The sequence below is a fragment of the Pygocentrus nattereri genome, chromosome 30 (assembly GCF_015220715.1).
Source record: "Pygocentrus nattereri isolate fPygNat1 chromosome 30, fPygNat1.pri, whole genome shotgun sequence".
NCBI lineage: Eukaryota > Metazoa > Chordata > Actinopteri > Characiformes > Serrasalmidae > Pygocentrus > Pygocentrus nattereri.
The window spans coordinates 12,932,637-12,954,995 of NC_051240.1; the positions used below are offsets into that span (position 1 = coordinate 12,932,637).

Below are 22,359 nucleotides of genomic sequence, written 5' to 3' on the forward strand. Positions count from 1 at the left end.
TCACCGGTTTGATCCTCTGAGGCGACAGTCTACGACTGAGGTGCCCTTGAGCAAGGCACCTAACCCTCAGCTGCTGGATGAGGCTGCCCACTGCTCCGGGCAAGTGTGTTCACTGCCCCTAGTGTGTCTTCACTGGTGTGCATGTGGTGTTTATTATTATTAGTCCCACAATGGGGAAATTTCACCTCCACGATCTAACCCATCCATGCAGTGAAACACCACTGAGGTGCCCTTCATCATTAATAATTGTAAACCGTTATGATGCTTTAAAATGTGCAGAAGTGTGTTCTCTGTAGAGCATGTGTTAATTAATGTTCACTTAGACATGTTAACTAATTCACTTAGACAAATGTAGCATCTTACTACATTTGATAGATAGTATAAAAAAAACAGCCTGCCCTTAAAAATCCACCCCAAAGCAAAATTTCCTTCCACCTTTAAGATATAATCAAAATCATCAGAAAGGGTTTTTCTAGTCTGCCCAGAGCATCCCTTTAAGTGAAGATACGGTCACTCTCATAACAAAACCTCTATTCTCCTTTGTAACTTTGTAAGGGGTTATTAGAAGGCTTTTAACTTTAATGTATGAGATTTTATTCCAGGTAAACATGGACCATTCTAATTTGTCCTTTGGTCATGAACTGTTCACACAATGTAAAGAGCACTTGGCATGCGGAAACAGTTAAATATTCATTCCCATGTGTTGAATCCCATTCAGTCTGTGCTCTGCAGTAGCCCTCTGCACACTTGGTGAAAAGGGTTTTAATGAAAGAAGACACGGAGAGAGACCTGATTCCCCCTAAAGTTTGGCATGCCATGCGACAGAATTCAAGTAGCACAATTTCCAGTGGTAGACAAAACAGCTCAGTTTGATTCACAGTCAAGTTCTGCTCAGTGGGTTCAGGTTGTTCTGATTCCATCGTCCAAGAAGCAAAAGCAATGGTTGTCATCACAGAAATACAGCTGCGATATGACATGCTGGATAACTCCCTGCTGCAACTGAGTCATCAAACGAGTCCAAACCTCTATTTTTGATTATACCCACCCACACCAGCCAATCAGTCAGCTTGCTGTCCAGCAAAAAAACAGCACACCTGTCAATCAAAGCAAGGATTCACCCACCGGACCTGAGAGAGATTCAGTTGATCCACTGAGAGCGTGAGAGAAAGAGCAGAAAAGGGAAAAGTGGAAACAAGATAGAGGGGAACAACCAGGAAGAAGGAAAAGAGCACATAGGAGAGATGAGTTAAAGCCCATGCGAAGGGTGCAAGCAAAAGAAAAGAAACGTACTACCATTCAAGACATTGTTATAAAACACTAAGTGCATGTTGTCCTTGTCATAAGAAAAGCCTGTACCCTCGATTTTGATTCTACTCCAACTACATTTTAAAACAGATTAATTCCACTCTTTTTATATAGGCTAAACGTAGGCCTAATGTAATAAAAGGCTTTTGATCCAGCCATGTGTATTGATATCGACAGGTTGACACACAGGTTAATGTATTCTACTGTTTGTAAGATGAAGCTATGAAACATCCTATAATTCACCAGAGGTTATGATCATAACAAATTCAAAATACTACATTTTAATTGTTAAACACTGTAATCAGAGTTAGCAAATTCCCTGTTTAAAATACCTGTATGTACGTAAAATTCATACACTGAATGAAATCACATGCATTCATGAGATCCTGCTGGTGTGTGTCTCCTCCCTTTCAATGATAAAAACACTACTTGAGTGCTACTGACGGCCCCTTGTGGGCAATCTGAATCATTGTGGAAAACAATGAACAACTGCAGTCAAACCTCTTGCACAGTAACAGATACTGTATATTACTATAACACTTTTCTAGCACCAGTGCTACCTGCTCAAAAAGTTTAGATACAGCCCTGTTGATCCAAAACCACTTAAGGCTGACGATAAAACATCCATGTCTTTTTTTTAACTAAATATTTATTTATTTATTTATTCACATGTCAATTTTTCAAATTAACGTTTCTGATCTGGAAGATTTATAAAATCTTGTTAGATCCTGCTTTTCATTTTTGTTTCTTGAACCAGTTCAGACTAAGTTACACTAGCAGATAGTGTTTTGTTATTCTATTAATGTTTTTATAGGAGAGTATTTTTTTCAAAACTAATTTTGATTGAGGAACACTGTGTTCTGTGTTCCAATCAAAAGAGAGTATGTTGTGAGGCCCAGACACTGAAACAGGCTGGAGATGAGAGACTAAACCCAACAACTCAATCTCCAAACAAGTGTGTAAGTCTATGTAAACATAAACTCACATTGTTTCACACAGTGTCTCCTAAAGCAAACACACACACTCTCTCTGTTTAACCTGCATGTAAACACAGGCACACATGCATCTGCAAACAAACCTCTTGCGCACAATGTCCTGCACACACTGATTTTTGTGGTAGCGAACGAACTGGGTGCAGGTCAGTCGGATCTCCTCAGGAACAGCAGCTGGACCACAGCTTTCCTCCTGACTGCCACCACAAAATGCTGCCAGCCTACACATACACACACACACACACACGTTTCCAATCACCAAAAATATAACACACATAAGCCATATTGACACACACACATGCACACAAAACCAGCGATAATAAGACACATGCTCAGTGCACTGTAATTGCATGCTAACATTTTACACTCACCTCTTTTTAAATGGTAAAATGATGAGATGCTCATCCAGCCCAAATATTCCAAATGAAATGAAACCCTGGAAAAGAGTTAACATATTACTATTTAGCAAATATATTGTGGTCTATGAGGTACGTGTATACATGTGTATATTTATGTATATGTATGTATATTTATGTATATGTATGTATATATGTGTGTGTGTGTGTATATATATGTGTGTATATATGTATGTAGTTGTATCGCCGCACCTGTCCATAATTGGTCACAGCACAGAAGAACTGCAGCTCGAGATACAGTCGTCCAGGATCAGTATTTAAAAGCCACCAGAGACAGCTGGACAGGTTCTGACCATGACAAACACAAAGACATGAGTGGTCGTTCCTGTATATAGTACATAGTACAGGAATGTGCAAAAGTTTAAGACCGCCCCTAATTTAATGTAAATTTAATTAATTCATTCATTTTATTTACAGTAAAAGCAGCTATTAAGTACAAGTTATTAATTTTGTAAAAAAAAAGCAGAAAACATTATACATACTTAACAGAAAAGCCTCACACAGAAGCCTCAACAACTAAATATAACTTCAAAATATTCAGTATTAAATGTGTCCACTCTTTGCCTTTATTATAGCTTCCATTAGTTTCAGGAGACTTGCTTTCAGTTTTAATTTAAAGGAAATCTGCAGGGATATTTTTAAACACCTCCAAAGTTGAGTCTTAGAAGTTAGTTCAATTTCTACTTCTTACAATCCAAGTAATATCAGGGATGTTGAGGTCTGGACTCAGGAATGGTCTATCCATTGTTCCGAGAACACCTGCAGCTTTCTTTCATTTGCAATTTTTTTCTTTTCTCAGTAAGGGTTTCTTTATAGCTTTGCATACTGAGTGGTCTTCTCACAGTGGAAGGATGGACAGAAACACCTGTGGATGTTTTCAGATCTGAAGTTTTGATGGTCTAAGAGATCTTCCTATTTTTTCACTTATGTTTCTTCCTTAGGCAAGTGGATTATTTTATATCTCATATCTTCAAAAATATCTCCTGAGAAATGAATCACTTTTACTTAATGGCTGTTTTGATTAGAAATAAGTTAAGGGTGGTCTCTCACTTTTTTTCAGTACTGAATTTAATAATGAAAACACAAAATAAAATAAGTAAAATAAGTAAACTAAGTAAACCCACCATATAGGTTTATAATTGCAGTTACATTTGATGTTTTATTGAATTATTTGAAGTATTTGGACATAAAGTTATTACATGATAAATGCCATATCCCATGTATTTATTTACTTATTTATATTAATTTGTAAAATAATCAAATTGTCAGTGGCCTTGAGTTTTGATTAAGGGTTTTAAAACATGCATAAAATACGCCTTTTCCACTATACTGACCTCAAACTTTTACAACGTGATTCTTGTTTGACTTTTGAGGTGAATATGTATGGTGCTGGTATAAGACTGGCACAGGACTAGTGTTGCATGTGTGTTTTCTGTTGATATGTTGTTGCTAGACTCACTGCTAGCAGGCTGACGATGAGCAGCAAACAGAGCAACACATGCCGAGCCACCTGCCTCTCCTCCTGCGTCCGTACACAGCTCGAAGTTTCACACAGAGCTGCACCTGCACAAGAAAACACGCTTACTACATTCACAACTCAAAAACATCACACAACACCTGCGGCACAGGCTACAGTTACCATACACACACATACACAACACATACCATACCAGCCCACAAACCCTACACTGGGACAACATTATATGTGAATATGCATACACAAACAGATTACATCTCTCAACAGCAAATGCAGGTGTATAACTCTTGCCTGACGGTGGTGCTGGTGAGTCATTCAGACGGTCAGATATCATATCAGGCATGGGGTCACTATGATCTAAGACCAACACAGATGAGAATTTTATCAGACACACATAGCACCATTTTAAGGCAACACATTAGACACAACACATTTATCAGTGCCAAGGCTTTGGTGCCCAAAACAGCAGTTTCAACAATAGTAGAGATGTGGGACTGGTCTCAACTTTCCTCCTACTCAAAATAACTAAATAAAAATCAGGCTTAGGGTCTAAATTTGATTCTTTACAAGGATAATGTAGACGATAAGTAATCAATAATAATTACCAATGCTTACTGGAAGCCTATACTTTAAGTTAAGTGATACTTTGGTGTACAGTAAATGTACACAGTGTTCAAAAATCTCAGTAACATGGATGTGCCTGATATGCAAGCAGAATACACACTAACATATCATGCATTTCATACACTGGCACCTGTGTAGTATTGGTGTGATGATGCATTAATTAGCCCACACAAGAGGCACTGAAGCTCCAGTTGTGAACCTTAAATAGGTTTATATACAAGTTACATATTTGTACCTTCTCACAACCTAATAACCTAATATTTGTACCTCTCATAACATAAGTTTTAAAACAGAACAATAAAATAAAAAGCCTGGAGATGAGACAGGGAGCGTGGAGTCAATACAACAATACAAAATATCATCTCAATGGATAATAGTATAATTATGCTCCTTGACTAAAGGTACTGAGATGTACCATTGAGGGTACATCCCAGAGTTGTACTGCCCTAGTGACAGTTTATAGATAATAGAGATAAGCTGATTTTAGATCAGTTATTACATTAGATCAGTTATTACATATCACTTAATACATCTCATATGCTGATTACAATAATGAGTCAATAACAGCATATCTACATAATGAAACATATAGCAGGTGATAAATAAGCCAATGAGTGTAGGTAAGTGTACCAGAACAAGCACCATTTAATCATTAGTCATTTAGACCAACCAAACAATATCTTTCACTACGCCCAGTACAAGCTCTATACAAGCTTCTATAGGGTCTAGTAAAAATGCTTCTTTTAAAAAAAACTATCAAAGTGAAACTAAACTTTGTGCTTCACTGTTTGCGACGCTTGCCTGGCATAAAAGGCCGTGGGTGGTTTTACTTGCATCGCTTTATACTGCTGACTTTAGGGAAGTGCTGTATGTCGTGGGACGATAAATTAGTAGACAGATTTTCTAAATGGTAGACCTTTGGCGAGTTGTTGTAAACGTGGCTGTCCTGCTAAATCTGTCCTGAATATGTAGCTCCTTTAAACAAGTCCACTTGAGCTCTGTCACCCCACCCCACTCATGATTAATTTCTAATGCCGGGCCTGAAGTGTACCTAATTGTGTGCTATGTTATGGGCACCATAACATATTTCTGAATAACCCGTTACACATAAAACAAAATATTTTTATATTTCTATTAATTATTCAAACCCCCCCCCCCCCCCCCCCCCCCACTTAAAATGACAAAGTGACATACACTTATTATGCTTCCTCTGTGGTGTTGTTTTATTCTCATTGAACAACTGGAAATTGACACTGACCTGCTCATAGGTTAACTGGGCATTGTAGAGGGGTGGCTGATAAATTGTGAAGCAACAGATTGGCTACAGGCAGTAAATGTAAATCTACAAAGCGCACCTATTTGGTGGAAGAATTGGACACACATGCCAGTGAATTTGGATGTACTGAAACTGGCAATTCAGTGTTCATAGAAGTATTTAAGTCTACATGCTTTTCAAGGTAGATTATTTTTATGCTTAGGTTAACAATCAGTCAGAACTGATTTCACATTTCCCACATGTTTTCCTTCGAGGTGACAGAGACATACATACATACATTGAGGCTGAATACCTCTATTCAGACTCCCATGTGATGTTGCCCTCTCGGATGAGTTCTGGTTCTCTGGCTGTGGGGGGTCCCTCAGGTCCTCTGTGGTGCCAGACATGGAGCTCTGCTCCAAAGCCTGGTAACTCTGCTCTTCCTGAGTACTCTGACTCAGCCCCATGAGAGACACCCCACCCAACAATATACCACAGCTCAATACCCCCAAACTGCTCACAATCTAAGAGATGCAGAGGGAGAGACAGAGGACACACAGCATGACACGTATGTTAGCGTGGGGCAATTCTACTAAGCGGGATTTATAGTCAAAACGCCCATTAAGAACTGCTTGGTGATCTCTGAACAATACTGACCACCCCTGAGTCCAGACCTCAACATCACTGAATGTGTTCGAGATTACTTGTAGTGTGAGAAAATGCAAGCAACTTCCAAAACTGAACTTTGGAGTTATGAAAAAATAGACCCTGCAGATTTCTTTGAGAAACTGAAACTGCCATTTCTGGAAAAGAATGGAAGCTGTAAGAAAGGCAAAGTGAATACACTAAATATTGAACAATCTGATTTTAAATTTTGCTGTTGACTCCTCCATGTAATTTTGTGTTAAATGGTTTCTGCTTTTTTTCTTACACTAAAAATGAATAACTTGTACTTAATGGCTGTGTTGACTGGAAAAATAAATGATGGATGGTCTTTCACCTGCACAGAACTATAGATTAAAAAAACACCAAGCTTATTTTAACATGACATTCAACGTGCCTACAAACTGCATCAAAAATTGAACAATGGAAACCTACTTGCCACTTGCCGTAGAAGAAGGCGGAGTCAGTTGTTTTACTCTCTCTTTCACCCACAACAAGCAGCAATCCCACAATAAGAAATGGAACCCTGTTAAAATATATTATTTAAAATATTTTATTTAAGTTAAAATATATTATTTGACAAATATAAAATTAATGTAATAATAATTACACTTATTCAGATAATGATTCAATTAATCACAAAAAGTTACACATTTTACTGACATGCTGGTGCACTGCAATGTTATCAGAAATGTAAAGATGCATTAGAGGTTGAACTAAATCAATGCATTTTAATGGAAGACTATACGAAAACAAGAATTTTGACTTTTAGTACCACGCTTATAATGATCAGGGACAAGAAATATCATAGTAAAAAAAGCTAAATTTTTATTTCAGAGTGACTTTAAATGCGGCACAATATGACAGTGTACAGTGTTATTCTGTGTCTCAGTTTCAAACACACACACACACTCTTACCCCCAGCCCAGGAGGATGAAGATGATGGGTCGAACTTTGAGCTTTTCGTTCTTCTTCAGCAGAGTCAGCGCAAACGCTAACAGACCTAAAACACAACACACGATCTACACAACTACACAACACAGCACAGACTAATCACAATTCCAGACAAAACAACATAATCAACAGTCATAATTAAATGTGGATAGGAGTGTATACATACTGTACATATAATCTGTGTGTGCTGTACAGTATGTATTAAATAACTGCTCTATTGTAGCATTCATAGAAAGTCATTCTGCATCAGATCACCAGATTTCAGAAAACATCACTGTCCCCAGTGTGATTAATCTGTTTGTAAAATTTTTGTAAATTTTGTCAAACTTTTATTCATTTCTGAGACACAGAGGCTTTAAAAGCTACTACGTTTTAAAATTAGCTATTTTTAACTGAAGCACATCAATTATAGCTGCACTATGTATGTTTTTGGTGACATCAAAAAAGTAACATTACTGAGTCAGGAGAAAAACCATGGCTGCTATGAATCACCCTGTAAAGTCTTTAACAGTTAGGTGTTGTGTTGGATGAGATGGAGAGAGATAGATAGAGATGATAGGTTTACTTTTGTACAATGCATATAATAATGAGACTTAACTGAAATTCTCTATCAAAGATTTGAGCCTTGACCAAACTTGCACACCAGAAACTCCAGACTCAACTTGGATCTGAACCCCTTGAGACTGGATGGAATCGACTTGTGAACATTTCTGCACTTCACTTTTGGCAAACAGATATTCATCTTACTGTAATAAATGTTTCTGATTTATAATCTATTCAAAAATTTCCTGTATGAAGCACATCTGCAATGGTCAGCTGGGGGGCCTCTAGGCATGCACCTAGAGTGAGTATTGCATGCACGTGTTACCTGTCCACAGATAGGTGCTGTAAAGAGATCCATACAGCAGTGTGAAGGTGAGGATCTGTGCCAGCATGTTGTCCTGATGAACCACAAACTTCCACAAGACCATCGACACACACACCAACAGCTGCAAGAGAAAACACACACATGCTGGGTATAAAAATGAGAGAGCACAGGAGAGGAAGAAGCAGAGAGACAGCTGCATAGCTGAATGCACCCACCTGAGCGAGGAAAAGGTTTGTTGCAAACATATGAGGCAGTCTCTTGAACTTCTTGCTGAGCAGCATGACAGCAATAGTCCACACCTGTTTATTGACATACAAAAACAAAACAGAAGATACAGTTTAACACAGTCTAGCGCCCATGTGTCAAACACAAGGCCTGCGGGCAAAGTCAGGCCTGTGACACAATCCTATTCAGCCAGAGAGATTATTTTTAATTTTCTGTTCTTATTAGCCCATTTCACCATGAGCACTCCAGACCCCAGCATGCACTGCAACACAGTGTGCGTTCTGACCCTCTTCTCCCAAGAAAAGATGCCTGGTGTCTCGTTCAAGCAAATAAGCAGTTTTAAAAAATGATTTAGAAAACAATTTATTTTTATTAAAAAATTTTTTTGGGAAAATAATTTCTATGTAATGTCTATTTTGATGTAGTTCTTGTATATTTTGAATAAACAATGGCCCATTCAGGTCATGGCAAAATGTTTGGTAAAAATAAAATAAAACACAGCTGGCCACGGATTTGCTGAGACTTTTTAATATGGCTCTTTTAGTCGTTGAGTTTGACACCACTGGTCTAGAGTGTCTTCAATAGCCTACAATCTTGTTTAGTTCTCCATACAATCTAGTGGTGTCAAAGTTAACTTGTTAATAACATGTTAACACAAATGATTAGCACACTCCTTTCTCAAAGCATTTTACTAGTTTGACCCTTCAAACGACCCATAAAGCCCTGCTGATTGTGCACTGTACGCTTATTTTCCACACTTTTGCTTGACTCAACTGTAGTACTCTCATCCAAATTTCTCATTTCCAGCAACTGTAAGGCTGATTATCACTGAAGTACAAAGAGTCAGAAGTATCATTTAGTATATGAAGTATCATCAAAAGCAAAGCTAATGGGCAATATCAGCAATGCCAGCAGACTACACTTGACAGCGCTTGCTGGAGAGAAACATATGAAAGCAAAATCAAAGTTATGGTTCCCTTTGAAAAAAGATGCTATGAGAGCGAGAGGCTACAAATTATTAACATTTTTTTTTGCTTTTTCCTGGTTTGACTCTTTAGACTAGAGGTCTGTGGGAATTGTTCTGGTAGGAATGTAGATAAGTAAACCTCTATCATGTGAACAATCACGTGAAATGCATTTATGTGGGCTACAGAAACAGCAGAGCCTTCAGACAGACAGCCACAGCTGTGAAAAATCCTCTGAAGAAAGGAGAATGTACACAACAAAGCTGTCTAAAGGGAACTCTATCATGTGACAGTCATTTGAAATGGGTTAGACAAACTACTTAGTGGCATGCAAACTAAAGCGACACGCCATTGGCCGAGGATGGCCTAAAGGCATGTTGCTTGATCACTATCAACAGTCAGTTCAGGCTACAGTACCTCATGAGGCACATGTAGCAACAGTTTTCTAGCTACGCTAAGACACCCTATGTAGAAGTAAGTACTTTTTTCTCTAATGTTTATCCAATTCTCTTATGCAATAATTCTGTTGTGGCAAATTCCACCCACCAATTGGTTCTCCCCTTTCACACAATGCTACCACACTGGGAGAAAGCACATGAAGTGCTTTTTTAACGGCTTCTAACACAACATCATCAGGCAGCTCAGGCAGAAGCCTGTATTGGCTTGGGTTGCACTGAGTGATGGGGAGAGGAAGGGCATCCTCCTCACCAGGAGTAAATTAGGCCAACTATTCTCTCTTGGACTCTCTTGGCTGTGGCATTGTGGGGGATCAAATTAATTATTTTCTCACCGACATGCCCAACACTAAGAGACTGCGTAGGCACAAGCATATTGTTGCTGTTGTGACAAAAGCTTGAATCTCCAAAATAGTACATTTACTTAGAAGAAGGAAAAATGAATGGAAGTTAATTGAACATGATTTTTCAGTAATTTTGGAATATTTCTACTGGTCCATTCATCATGAAATTTTAACACATTGTAAAGGTCCGTAGGCATTTGCAAATTATGTTTAAAAAGAAAAACTAAAATGGAGACACCATGTTTTGTTCCAACAACAACAGTATGCCTTAAAGTACCAAAATGTCCATGTGCATAGACCAACACAGTCTAGAGTCTGGAATTCCAAAATTACACAAGGCTTTCTTTATTTAACACCTTTGATCAGTAATCCTCTTATGTGTATATGATTAGTTCATATAGCAGCAAAAAATCTTGGCTCTCTATTTAATCTTCTTTAACTTTCCCCCACACATTGTCCCTTTTTATCATTTTTTTCTGAAAAATATCATTCACAGAGTTTTGACTCCCTTCTTTCTTATTTCCAAGAGGAACGCAATACGCATATACTCACCAGGGCGATGAGGCTGATGATGCTGATGTTGAAGCTGACCTCCTGTAACTCTGAGATTAGGTGTCTAGCCTCCATCCAGGGAATGGTCAGTAACCATGCAGACAGGTACATGATGGGCGCAGACAGTAAGGTGCTGATGACCATGCCGGAAGTCACCTATAAGTCATGTAAACGTGGGAGGTAATTTACAGTAAGATATGCTATCATTATAACAGATAAAAGGTATTCCAGGCCATGGTAATACTTTTGTGATACTGATACCTAAGTATTTATGCTTAATACCTAAGTATTTAGACTTGGCATCCATGAACCAATAAGCATGCTTGTTCCAAAATCTAGATTGCTGATTGGTTGTCTAAATAACATTCCGTGTGCATGTTATCAATGCCAGCATTTCTTGGTAAGTCTGTAACCTATTTCAGTTCATAAAAATCCCTCACACTCATTTAACCTTTAAACTACACCCACTTTGAGTTTGTAAATTAAGAGAAGAGAATCAGTATCAAAGTAAAGGTATCTGTATTGTCATATGTATGAGAACAATACCCAGCCCTACTTTTGAGTTACACTTCTCATTTCACCTTACAATTTAAAATTTTCAGTTTTAAACATCTGCAGGGTTTGAGTGCTGATGAGTGCTAATATCACAACAAGGGAAAAAAACATGTAAGGTCTGGTACTTTTCCCAGGATAGTACTGTCACAAATAATGTCACAAATGCACATATAAATACTCATAATATTATTGATATTATTTTCCAAATTAACTCTATAGGTTACAATACTGCAAACAGAAAAAATGCTCATTTGTAAAACCATGTTGAAAAGCGTCCCCAAAAATTTGATGACCAGTGTGTCCTCACTGAAACAACACACAAATGGACACGTGTTCCCTCTAGGATCAAACTCTCTTATCATAATCTTAATCAGAGTCACTACCGTGGAAACCCAACACTGGTCTCAAGTCAGAGTGTACTCACCACCTCCAGCTGCATGTTGTACTGTCCAGCATAGATGGCCACGCTGGGAGCGGTGGGGAAGACCCCATAGAGGAAGGCATAATCAGACAGACTGCTGTGGTTTGCAGATCTGTTTCCAGAGTTACCTGCGTCCAACAGCTCCAACATGTCCTTACACATCAACGGCATCATCAACCTGCAGCAAATAAAATAAAATAAAATCTATCATAATTCATTTTTATTCAATCATTTACTATTTTATAACTTCTCTTCATCTCTCCATTAAACAGACACTGTTACTGTGTTTTACTGATGTATGTAAATATGCTCTGTTCTGATTGGCCTACCCTGAACTATGCTATATTTACATGTTAACCCATACCAACTCACCTAGCCCTCCCAGTTCAAGTCGCGGATTTTCTTGGGAAAAAACATGTGAAAACTTCTAAAAGTTATGGCACCTTGCAAAATCCAAAAGCTTTACTCCAAGTACTTTTTTTAATAATACATTTTTATACAAAGGTATTAATATTCATTGAATATATATAAAACATTTAAAGATTTTATGTCCATCATTTAATAATTTATTCAATCATAACCAATGTTTCAAACTTTTCACTGGCTGTAATATTACACAATACTAGTTTTGTTTATTTGGGGCTTTCTAGCTCAATGTTATACATACTGAGCCTGTGTTTTATTGGGTTCAGGAAATAAAGTCCTTGTGCTATTGGTAGGGGACTTCCACATTGGCCAAACCTCCTACTGTCAGATGCACGCACCCATACCTTACAACTGAGCCTAAGTATAGCAAAACATTGCGCATTAGACCATTACACTGTCATGTGGGCACCTTCCTTCGTCAGTGTCATGTGAAGTCCACAACACATCCAGAAAGCTCAACAATGATGTCTGGAGTCCCAGACCCATCACCCCCCATACTCACAATGGGTTAGGGCACACGTCAATATCAGAAATAACAACAATTCACCTCAAGAACTGCCCAAGCATTGCTGAGAGACTTCTCCACAACAAGCATGTTTGAATTCCTGTCTGTCTGGGTCCTTTATCTAAATGATTTGCTGCTGGATCTAAGTCTTCAGCCATATTTATGCACTACAGATATAGGCAACTTTAAGTATGGCGCTCACAAGCTACTTGGGGACATGTGAATTAACCCACATTGCCGAAGAAGCCTGTTGTTTCGGGAGTTGGTATGCTGGTATATTTGACATACTTTACAAGATGCTGTGGATTTTGGCATACCTAGAGACTGCATCAGCAGGGCATGGGTACAGCTGCAGAGGCCATACTTAAAGCCACCTAAATCTTTGGGACATACGTATGGCTGAAGATGTCATACTTAGATCCATTGGCAAATAATCCTAAGTACCCAAATTCACTGGCAAACATGCTTGTTGTGGGAAGTCTCTCAGTAATGCTTGGGTGTATCTTGAGGTGTACCTGTTGATTCTGACACTGACATGTGCCCAGGCCCATCGTGAGCATGGGCAGGGGTGGAACTGGGACGCCAGACACCATGGTTGAGCCTTCTGGAGATGTTGTGGGCTTAATTCTACAAGACACTCACAAAGGAAGGTGCCCACTTATTTGTTGTTGCCAGTTGTTGTTAACATTGTTAAGTATGTGCATCTGACAGTAGGAGGTTTGGTCACTGTGGGAATCCCCCACCAAAAGCACAAGCAATTTATCATCTTTTCCTGTATAACTAAAATTTTCCACAGAAACTGAGCAAGATGACATCATCTAATATGCAACAAGTCAAGCCATTACACGCTGTAACCTGCAAATTTCACAGGTCACCTTAACCTGGTCACACACACTCACACACACTCACATACAAATGTTCTCACAGTTTAGCTGTGATGAGCAGTATGAGGGTGACTCCAGTGGAGCGGTTGAGTTTGTGCATCTGTCCCACCATCGTCAATCCCAGGTAAAAGAGCGCAGCCCCCCCGAATGAGTCAGCCAATCCATCCACAAACTCCCCTAGCAATGCAGGGACATGCCCACCAAACAGGAAGTGACAGATAATCCCAACCATGACCATAAAGACGATAGGATTCTTAATGACCTGTAGAGTAAGAGAAATAGAGATTGTTTATTAAGATATACAGGTTAAAACCCTGTCAGTTTCATGTAGTTATTAGCAGATAGGAGCTTTTAAAAAAATCAGCATTGGGCAGATGTATTGATATTTACTGTATCTTACAAATCAATGCAGTTTAAGGCAAGTAGGTTGTAATTTAGACATGTAGTTTGCATGATGTTAATTTGTGGCTATCTACTTCCATTACTTGACAGCTGCATTGCCCTTATAACTCCAGTGCAAAACCAAAAAAAGCAGAAGTTAAGACACCGAACATGTCTTGAATGATCAACTATTTGGATTTTGGAGAACACTTTAAATTTCAGTTTTCATCAAATATTCTAGTAAATTCTACAGTAATATAATAACATAAAAAACATAATGTCGCGTGGGAGGATTATTCCTGTGTGTTCATACCTGTGGCAGGTTATGGAGTGCCTAAAAATGTACCTTACATTATTAAATGAACGTTTCTATTTACAGTTCATTAGTTCAATATGATACATTACAATATGCTGCGATACCATTGACTACAATACGGTATGTTATATTTTATGTCCCTAACACACACCCGTAGCAGAACGGTGGCGATGATGTGCAGTTTGCTGTGGTTGTGGTCCGGGCTTTGCCTCCAGCATTGGAGCTCACACAGGGCAAAGCCCACTGGGTTCAGCAGCATTAGAGACACTGGAGCCACTAAATACAGGTACTGCCCATAGTCTGGGTGGGAACTCCGGTACAGAGCATCCACTGAAAAGGAGGTGGAAGAAAAGAAAGTTACCCATATGACTTGAGGAAACAGGCTTGTGCAAAAATTATATTTTCAAATGTAAAACTCCCACCTAAAAAAAGCCTGGTGGACTGTGTGAGAGTCATCTGAACGTGTTGCAATGGAAGAAATAGAAGACTAAAAATAAGACTAAAAAATCTGACCTATTTGTACAAATGTTTTTACATGGTCAATTCTGCAATTTAATAACCTAAAAATAGAGTAGAATTTAGAAATTTACACACACACACACACACACACACACACACACACACACATATATATATATATATATATATATATATATATATATATATATATATATATATATATATATGAAATGGAGATTCAGGGTTTTCTTCCCACAGCAGCAATATATATATTATTATATTATGACCATTATATATATATATTTTGCTGCTGTGGGAAGAAAACCCTGAATCTCCATTTCTGTCATTTTTCAGTTTTTAACATAGTTTGAAAATGCCTGTTGCCGTTTACCTTGTGTGTAAATGCCATGAAGAATGGACCAAAATAAACAGCCCAAAATGACTTGGAAAAAAATCTGGCTCCATTGACTTAAATTAAAAGTAAAGTAAATTTTTTCCTTCTCCTGTAAAGTTACCATTTTGAAGATATGAGGTTATATATTAGTTTGTCATTGCTGCAATTGTGTAATGTAAACCTAGACATTAAGATGAATAATGCAGGTCCAACTTTACCTTCAACCAACAAAATTCAAGAGAAAAACAAAGAGACCATTATTGGGGAAAAAAAGAACATATATAATAGTCGGTTGCATAAATGTGCACACGTTCATAGCTAATACTTTACTGAAACACCTTTCACACTGAGTACAGCAGTAATCTTTACACTTGGGCTTAGTCATCTTATCCTATTCTTTTCAACTTATAAAAACAGTCAATTGATTCCTGTTTGTTGCGATATAAACACGACAGCGAAAGTTAATAAACGTGGAAACAAATCTGCAATCATCTTAAAAAACTGTGATCAGGTGATTATGTAATAATGTAATAATTGTGGCGGGCTTATTCTTTTGTAAAAATGTATAAAAATATTTAAACTGGACCATTTCCTAAGAAAGTGAAGAAGAAAATGCACTGAATACTGAATTGTCATTAGTCCTAAATGAACTAAAGTGAGTTCAGAGATTTAAACGCTCTGAGAGAGATATTTCTGATGCTCAGTGTGTCTGTGGAGCCACACTCACCTATGGGATATCCCAGAGCGAAGTCATTACTCTGAGTGGCGAAGATGGAGAACAGCCCCGCTTTACTGTATTTGCTTTCTGGATCGGCCACCAGCAGCGTGAGAGTACACACCAGCACAAACACACACACCTTCGCGATCAACACACTCCACAGGAATGACCACACCACGTCCGCAAACTGGAGTTGCACCATGTTCTTAAAAAGGAGGGCAGGAAGAGCGAAGCAGGACACAAAACTGCCCAGGCCTTTCACCTGACCGGCTCCGATGACCCCGATTCGGCCGGCCACGTAACCGCACAGGATGATCCCGAAACACTCCAGCAAAGCAGGAAAGAGCCTGTCGATGGACATGGCTGGGGTGGACAGAGCATTGTGGGTAACGTTGAGGCCATGAATGGTGACATAATGGCCTTCCATGATGACATCAAATGAGCACGGAGAACTGCTCTAACTCTGAGGAGGATAAATCTGCAGAGAAAAACAGATGGAATTACACTCTACACAAATGAGTAAAGAGGGAAATGACAACATGTTACTGTGGAGACAAATACAGGGAAACACAGAGAGGACATTGTTCTTAATCTTAATAGGTCAACAATGCTGAATTTGTCATTATTCCTTAAAGGACCCATTTCATACTAAACCATTTTAATACGAGAGTTTGATGTCGTATGTAAACACTCTCAAAGTTTCAGAGCCTACAGTTCACTCTCCAGTCCATTCAGTCCACATATAGAAACTCAGCTGCAAAAACAGGCTGTTTGGAAAAGCTGGTACATTTCTGTCTGTTCATCCTACAGCCGTTTAGCTCCACCCATGTACACAACAGTTCTGAGAAATGTTTCAGCTCAGACTGCTTTTACATAAGAAGCCAATGAAATAATCAAAGCAAAGATCATTCACATCAATCGGTCTTAAAGTAACAAACAGCCAGGGATGTTAGAAAATGATCAAGTATAAATGAATTGTGTTTGTTTTTGTACATAAACGTAAACAATGAAATAAAACAAATATAATAAACAAAGGAAAATGCAGGATATGGGCCCTTTAATTTTGCTATGAAGACAGAATGGCATAGATAGATAGATAGATAGATAGATAGATAGATAGATAGATAGATAGATAGATAGATAGATAGATAGACAGACTTGCGGCAGTTGTTCAATATTAAACGCTTTCAAAAGTTTTCATGTTCATATTTTTACAAACCCATCTGACGTTCAGTTTCTAATTTAATTTTTCCTGAATTACCTCAAACTTCGCAACCCAAACTTTGGCAATGCAAATGTATCTTTTTTGCTACTAAACTGAGTGAATTGAACTGAACTGAAATAAATACATTCAATTAAGAAAGAAAGAAAATACATAAAGAGATGATGTAAAGTTCAATTGGAAATGATTCCTTAATTTTCGCAAACTCCACAGAGAGACACAGAGAGAACGTGAGGTAGAGAGAGAGAGAGAGAAAGAGAGGGGGGGGAGAGAGGGAGGGATAGAGGGAGGGAGGGAGAGAGAGAGGGAGGGAAAGAGAGAGAGGGAGGGAGGGAGAGAGAGAGAGAGAGAGACAGAGAGGGAGGGAGGGAGGGAGAGAGACAGAGACAGAGTGTAAATGAGACAGGAAGAGAGTGAGAAAGAGAGAGAGAGAGGGAGGGAGGGGGAGAGAGAGAGAGAGAGAGAGAGAGAGAGAGAGAGGGAGGGAGGGAGGGGAAGAGAGAGGGAGGGAAAGAGAGAGAGGGAGGGAGGGAGAGAGAGAGAGAGAGAGAGAGAGACAGAGAGGGAGGGAGAGAGACAGAGACAGAGTGTAAATGAGACAGGAAGAGAGTGAGAAAGAGAGAGAGAGAGGGAGGGAGGGGGAGAGAGAGAGAGAGAGAGAGAGAGAGAGAGAGAGAGAGAGAGGGAGGGAGAGAGACAGAGACAGAGTGTAAATGAGACAGGAAGAGAGTGAGAAAGAGAGAGAGAGGGAGGGAGGGGGAGAGAGAGAGAGAGAGAGAGAGAGAGAGAGAGAGAGAGGGAGGGAGGGAGGGGAAGAGAGAGGGAGGGAGGGGGAGGGAGGGAAGGAGGGAGGGGAGAGAGAGAGAGAGAGAGGGAGGGAGAGGGAGAGAGAGAGAGAGAGAGAGAGAGAGAGAGAGGGAGGGAGAGAGAGAGGGACGAAGAGAGAGGGAGGGAGAGAGAGAGAGGAAGACAGAGACAGAGTGTAAATGAGACAGGAAGAGAGTGAGAAAAAGAGAGAGAGAGAGAGGGGGAGAGGGAGGGAGGGAGAGAGAGACGGAGAGGGAGGGAGAGAGACAGAGTGTAAATGAGACAGGAAGAGAGTGAGATAGAGAGAGAGAGAGAGAGAGAGAGAGAGAGAGAGAGAGAGAGAGAGAGAGAGAGAGAGAGAGAGGGAGGAAGACAGAGACAGAGTGTAAATGAGAGAGGGAGGGAGGGAGAGAGAGAGGGAGGGAAAGAGAGAGAGGGAGGGAGGGAGGGAGAGAGAGAGAGAGAGAGAGAGACAGAGAGGGAGGGAGAGAGACAGAGTGTAAATGAGACAGGAAGAGAGTCAGATAGAGAGAGAGAGAGAGAGAGAGAGAGAGAGAGAGAGAGAGAGAGAGAGAGAGGGAGAGGGAGGAAGACAGAGACAGAGTGTAAATGAGACAGGAAGAGAGTGAGAAAGAGAGAGAGAGAGAGAGGGAGGGAGGGGGAGAGAGAGAGAGAGAGAGAGAGAGAGGGAGGGAGGGAGGGGAAGAGAGAGGGAGGGAGGGGGAGGGAGGGAGGGAAGGAGGGAGGGGAGAGAGAGAGACAGAGAGGGAGGGAGAGGGAGAGAGAGAGAGAGAGAGAGAGAGAGGGAGGGAGAGAGAGAGGGACGAAGAGAGAGGGAGGGAGAGAGAGAGAGTGTAAATGAGACAGGAAGAGAGTGAGATAGAGAGAGAGAGAGAGAGAGAGAGAGGGAGAGGGAGGAAGACAGAGACAGATTGTAAATGAGACAGGAAGAGAGTGAGAAAGAGAGAGAGAGAGAGAGAGAGAGAGAGAGAGAGAGGGAGGGAGGGAGGGAGGGAGGGGGAGGGAGAGAGGGAGGGAGAGAGAGAGAGAGAGAGAGAGAGAGAGGGAGGGAGGGAGGGGAAGAGAGAGGGAGGGAGGGGGAGGGAGGGAAGGAGGGAGGGGAAAGAGAGAGAGAGAGGGAGGGAGAGAGAGAGGGACGAAGAGAGAGGGAGGGAGAGAGAGAGAGGAAGACAGAGACAGAGTGTAAATGAGACAGGAAGAGAGTGAGAAAGAGAGAGAGAGAGAGAGAGAGAGAGAGAGAGAGAGAGAGAGAGAGAGAGAGACAGAGACAGAGTGTAAATGAGAGAGGAAGAGAGTGAGAAAGAGAAAGAGAGAGGGAGGGAGGGAGGGAGGGAGAGAGAGAGAGAGAGGAAGACAGAGACAGAGTGTAAATGAGACAGGAAGAGAGTGAGAGAGAGAGAGAGAGAGAGAGAGAGAGAGACAGAGACAGAGTGTAAATGAGACAGGAAGAGAGTGAGAAAGATAGAGAGAGAGAGAGAGAGAGAGAGAGAGAGAGAGAGAGAGAGAGAGAGAGAGAGAGAGAGAGAGAGGGAGGAAGACAGAGACAGAGTGTAAATGAGAGAGGGAGGGAGGGAGAGAGAGAGGGAGGGAGGGGGAGGGAGGGAAGGAGGGAGGGGAAAGAGAGAGAGAGAGGGAGGGAGAGAGAGAGGGACGAAGAGAGAGGGAGGGAGAGAGAGAGAGGAAGACAGAGACAGAGTGTAAATGAGACAGGAAGAGAGTGAGAAAGATAGAGAGAGAGAGAGAGAGAGAGAGAGAGAGAGAGAGAGGGAGGAAGACAGAGACAGAGTGTAAATGAGAGAGGGAGGGAGGGAGAGAGAGAGGGAGGGAAAGAGAGAGAGGGAGGGAGGGAGAGAGAGAGAGAGAGAGAGAGACAGAGAGGGAGGGAGAGAGACAGAGTGTAAATGAGACAGGAAGAGAGTCAGATAGAGATAGAGAGAGAGAGAGAGAGAGAGAGAGAGAGAGAGAGAGAGAGAGGGAGAGGGAGGAAGACAGAGACAGAGTGTAAATGAGACAGGAAGAGAGTGAGAAAGAGAGAGAGAGAGAGAGGGAGGGAGGGGGAGAGAGAGGGAGGGAAGGAGGGAGGGGAGAGAGAGAGACAGAGAGGGAGGGAGAGGGGGAGAGAGAGAGAGAGAGAGAGAGAGAGAGGGAGGGAGAGAGAGAGGGACGAAGAGAGAGGGAGGGAGAGAGAGAGAGTGTAAATGAGACAGGAAGAGAGTGAGATAGAGAGAGAGAGAGAGAGAGAGAGAGAGAGGGAGAGGGAGGAAGACAGAGACAGATTGTAAATGAGACAGGAAGAGAGTGAGAAAGAGAGAGAGAGAGAGAGAGAGAGAGAGAGAGAGAGAGAGAGGGAGGGAGGGAGGGAGGGAGGGAGGGGGAGGGAGAGAGGGAGGGAGAGAGAGAGAGAGAGAGAGAGGGAGGGAGGGGGAGGGAGGGAAGGAGGGAGGGGAAAGAGAGAGAGAGAGGGAGGGAGAGAGAGAGGGACGAAGAGAGAGGGAGGGAGAGAGAGAGAGGAAGACAGAGACAGAGTGTAAATGAGACAGGAAGAGAGTGAGAAAGAGAGAGAGAGAGAGAGAGAGAGAGAGAGAGAGAGAGAGAGACAGAGACAGAGTGTAAATGAGAGAGGAAGAGAGTGAGAAAGAGAAAGAGAGAGGGAGGGAGGGAGGGAGGGAGGGAGAGAGAGAGAGAGAGAGAGAGGAAGACAGAGACAGAGTGTAAATGAGACAGGAAGAGAGTGAGAGAGAGAGAGAGAGAGAGAGAGAGAGAGAGAGAGAGAGAGAGAGAGAGAGAGACAGAGTGTAAATGAGACAGGAAGAGAGTGAAAAAGATAGAGATATAGAGAGAGAGAGAGAGAGAGAGAGAGAGAGAGAGAGAGAGATAGAGATCACTTCCCAAACACTGTTTCAGCATCCCACAGCGGTCTACGAGCACAGAGCCGCGTCGTTGTCTTTACTGTGTATTTAATCAGATAAAGGAGGAGGAGGACCAGCTGCGTTTAAACGAATAAAGACCTTCGTACTCTAATGTTGGTGAGTGCAGCCGAGTGAGGCCACACCACACTAGTGTGCTGCAGCCCCCACACAGCCCAGCGTGGTCCATCCGCCCTCCACACCTGCAGAGAAAACCTCGCCATCTCTCCTCATCCAAAACACGAGCGGTCAGTTCTGTAAAACTGCCCGCTGACCCGTCACGCGACCTACCCTAACGGAGTAACGGGCGGAGATGGTATTAGCTCGCCGATACTGTACCGTCATGAAGCGGAAACAAAAGCTCATGGCAGCCCGTTTTCAGTGACCATGTCCGTCGCCTACATGTTGTCACTCTCCCTCCTCATCATCAGCAGATACCGAGGCTCCCCGTCCGCTTTCTCCGTCTCTGACTGTCCGACTCGTGAATGAATCTTTTGAATCGGCTCTTTCCGAATTGATTCATAAGTCTGAATCAATCGAGCGCTTTTGTGGATCTGTTTATCATTTGCTAATCTGTTCTATGAGTTTATGAATCTGTATTTAAGGCTTCTTCTAAAGTCGAATATTAATGTTTCTCAGCTTTACCTCGCAAATTCACAACATGAAATACAACACTGTAACATCACTGACAGGCTCTTAAAATCTGCTGTTTCGGTTCAGCTCAGTCTTCAGTTGTGGTCCTTCGCCATTCCTCCTGCGAAATAACGATGTACTGTTAAAGGGGAATTCCAACGATTTTTCAAAATCTCTGCATAATTAAATGGTTAAGATGTAAACAAAGTCAGTCCGAGCGCTTTGATTTGAAATGCTCAGTTTTAGAGCAATTTCCTGGGGCATAGTTGTTTACAGTGGTGGTGATAGGAACCGGACATCTAAAAAAAATGTAATTCCTCAAAACCTCCGTCACAGAAAGTGTATACTAAACAAAAATATAAATACAACACTTGATTCCATTTTTTGCTCCATTTTGCAAAAGTTTGATAGAAAAAATTCAGGATTTTTTATATAAATATGTCACACTCACAGGCATAGCCACGGGATGGCCAGGGATGGCCAGGGACACCCCGGAATGAAGCACAGCTGCTCTTCTGACCACTCCAGTTATGGAAAGTAAGACAGCTAACCATCATCAGTGAACCAGCATAAATAAATAATCAATTTTGTGTCAAAAAATCTGTTGTCAAGGTTG

The 22,359-nt window shown here is 41.0% G+C and overlaps 1 protein-coding gene across 2 annotated transcripts; it reads right to left on the bottom strand.

Annotated features, from left to right (window-relative positions):
* Positions 1 to 97: 97 nt before the first annotated feature.
* gpr155b (G protein-coupled receptor 155b) lies at positions 98 to 21,583 on the bottom strand. 2 transcript variants are annotated; one of them, XM_017703692.2, is made up of 17 exons: positions 21,450 to 21,583; positions 16,164 to 16,632; positions 14,735 to 14,913; positions 13,928 to 14,148; positions 12,075 to 12,249; positions 11,096 to 11,251; positions 8,770 to 8,853; positions 8,555 to 8,675; positions 7,651 to 7,735; positions 7,168 to 7,258; positions 6,383 to 6,593; positions 4,482 to 4,547; positions 4,173 to 4,276; positions 2,906 to 3,001; positions 2,669 to 2,733; positions 2,384 to 2,518; positions 98 to 1,150 (listed from the first exon to the last, which is right to left on the bottom strand). In XM_017703692.2, exons 2-17 carry the CDS (start codon positions 16,579 to 16,581, stop codon positions 1,102 to 1,104), a joined length of 2,256 nt encoding a protein of 751 aa, XP_017559181.1. In that variant the 5' UTR covers positions 16,582 to 16,632; positions 21,450 to 21,583; the 3' UTR covers positions 98 to 1,101. The 2 variants fall into 2 exon arrangements, with proteins under 2 accessions (XP_017559181.1, XP_037392421.1); XM_037536524.1 differs by having other exon boundaries at positions 21,402 to 21,583.
* Positions 21,584 to 22,359: the final 776 nt, after the last annotated feature.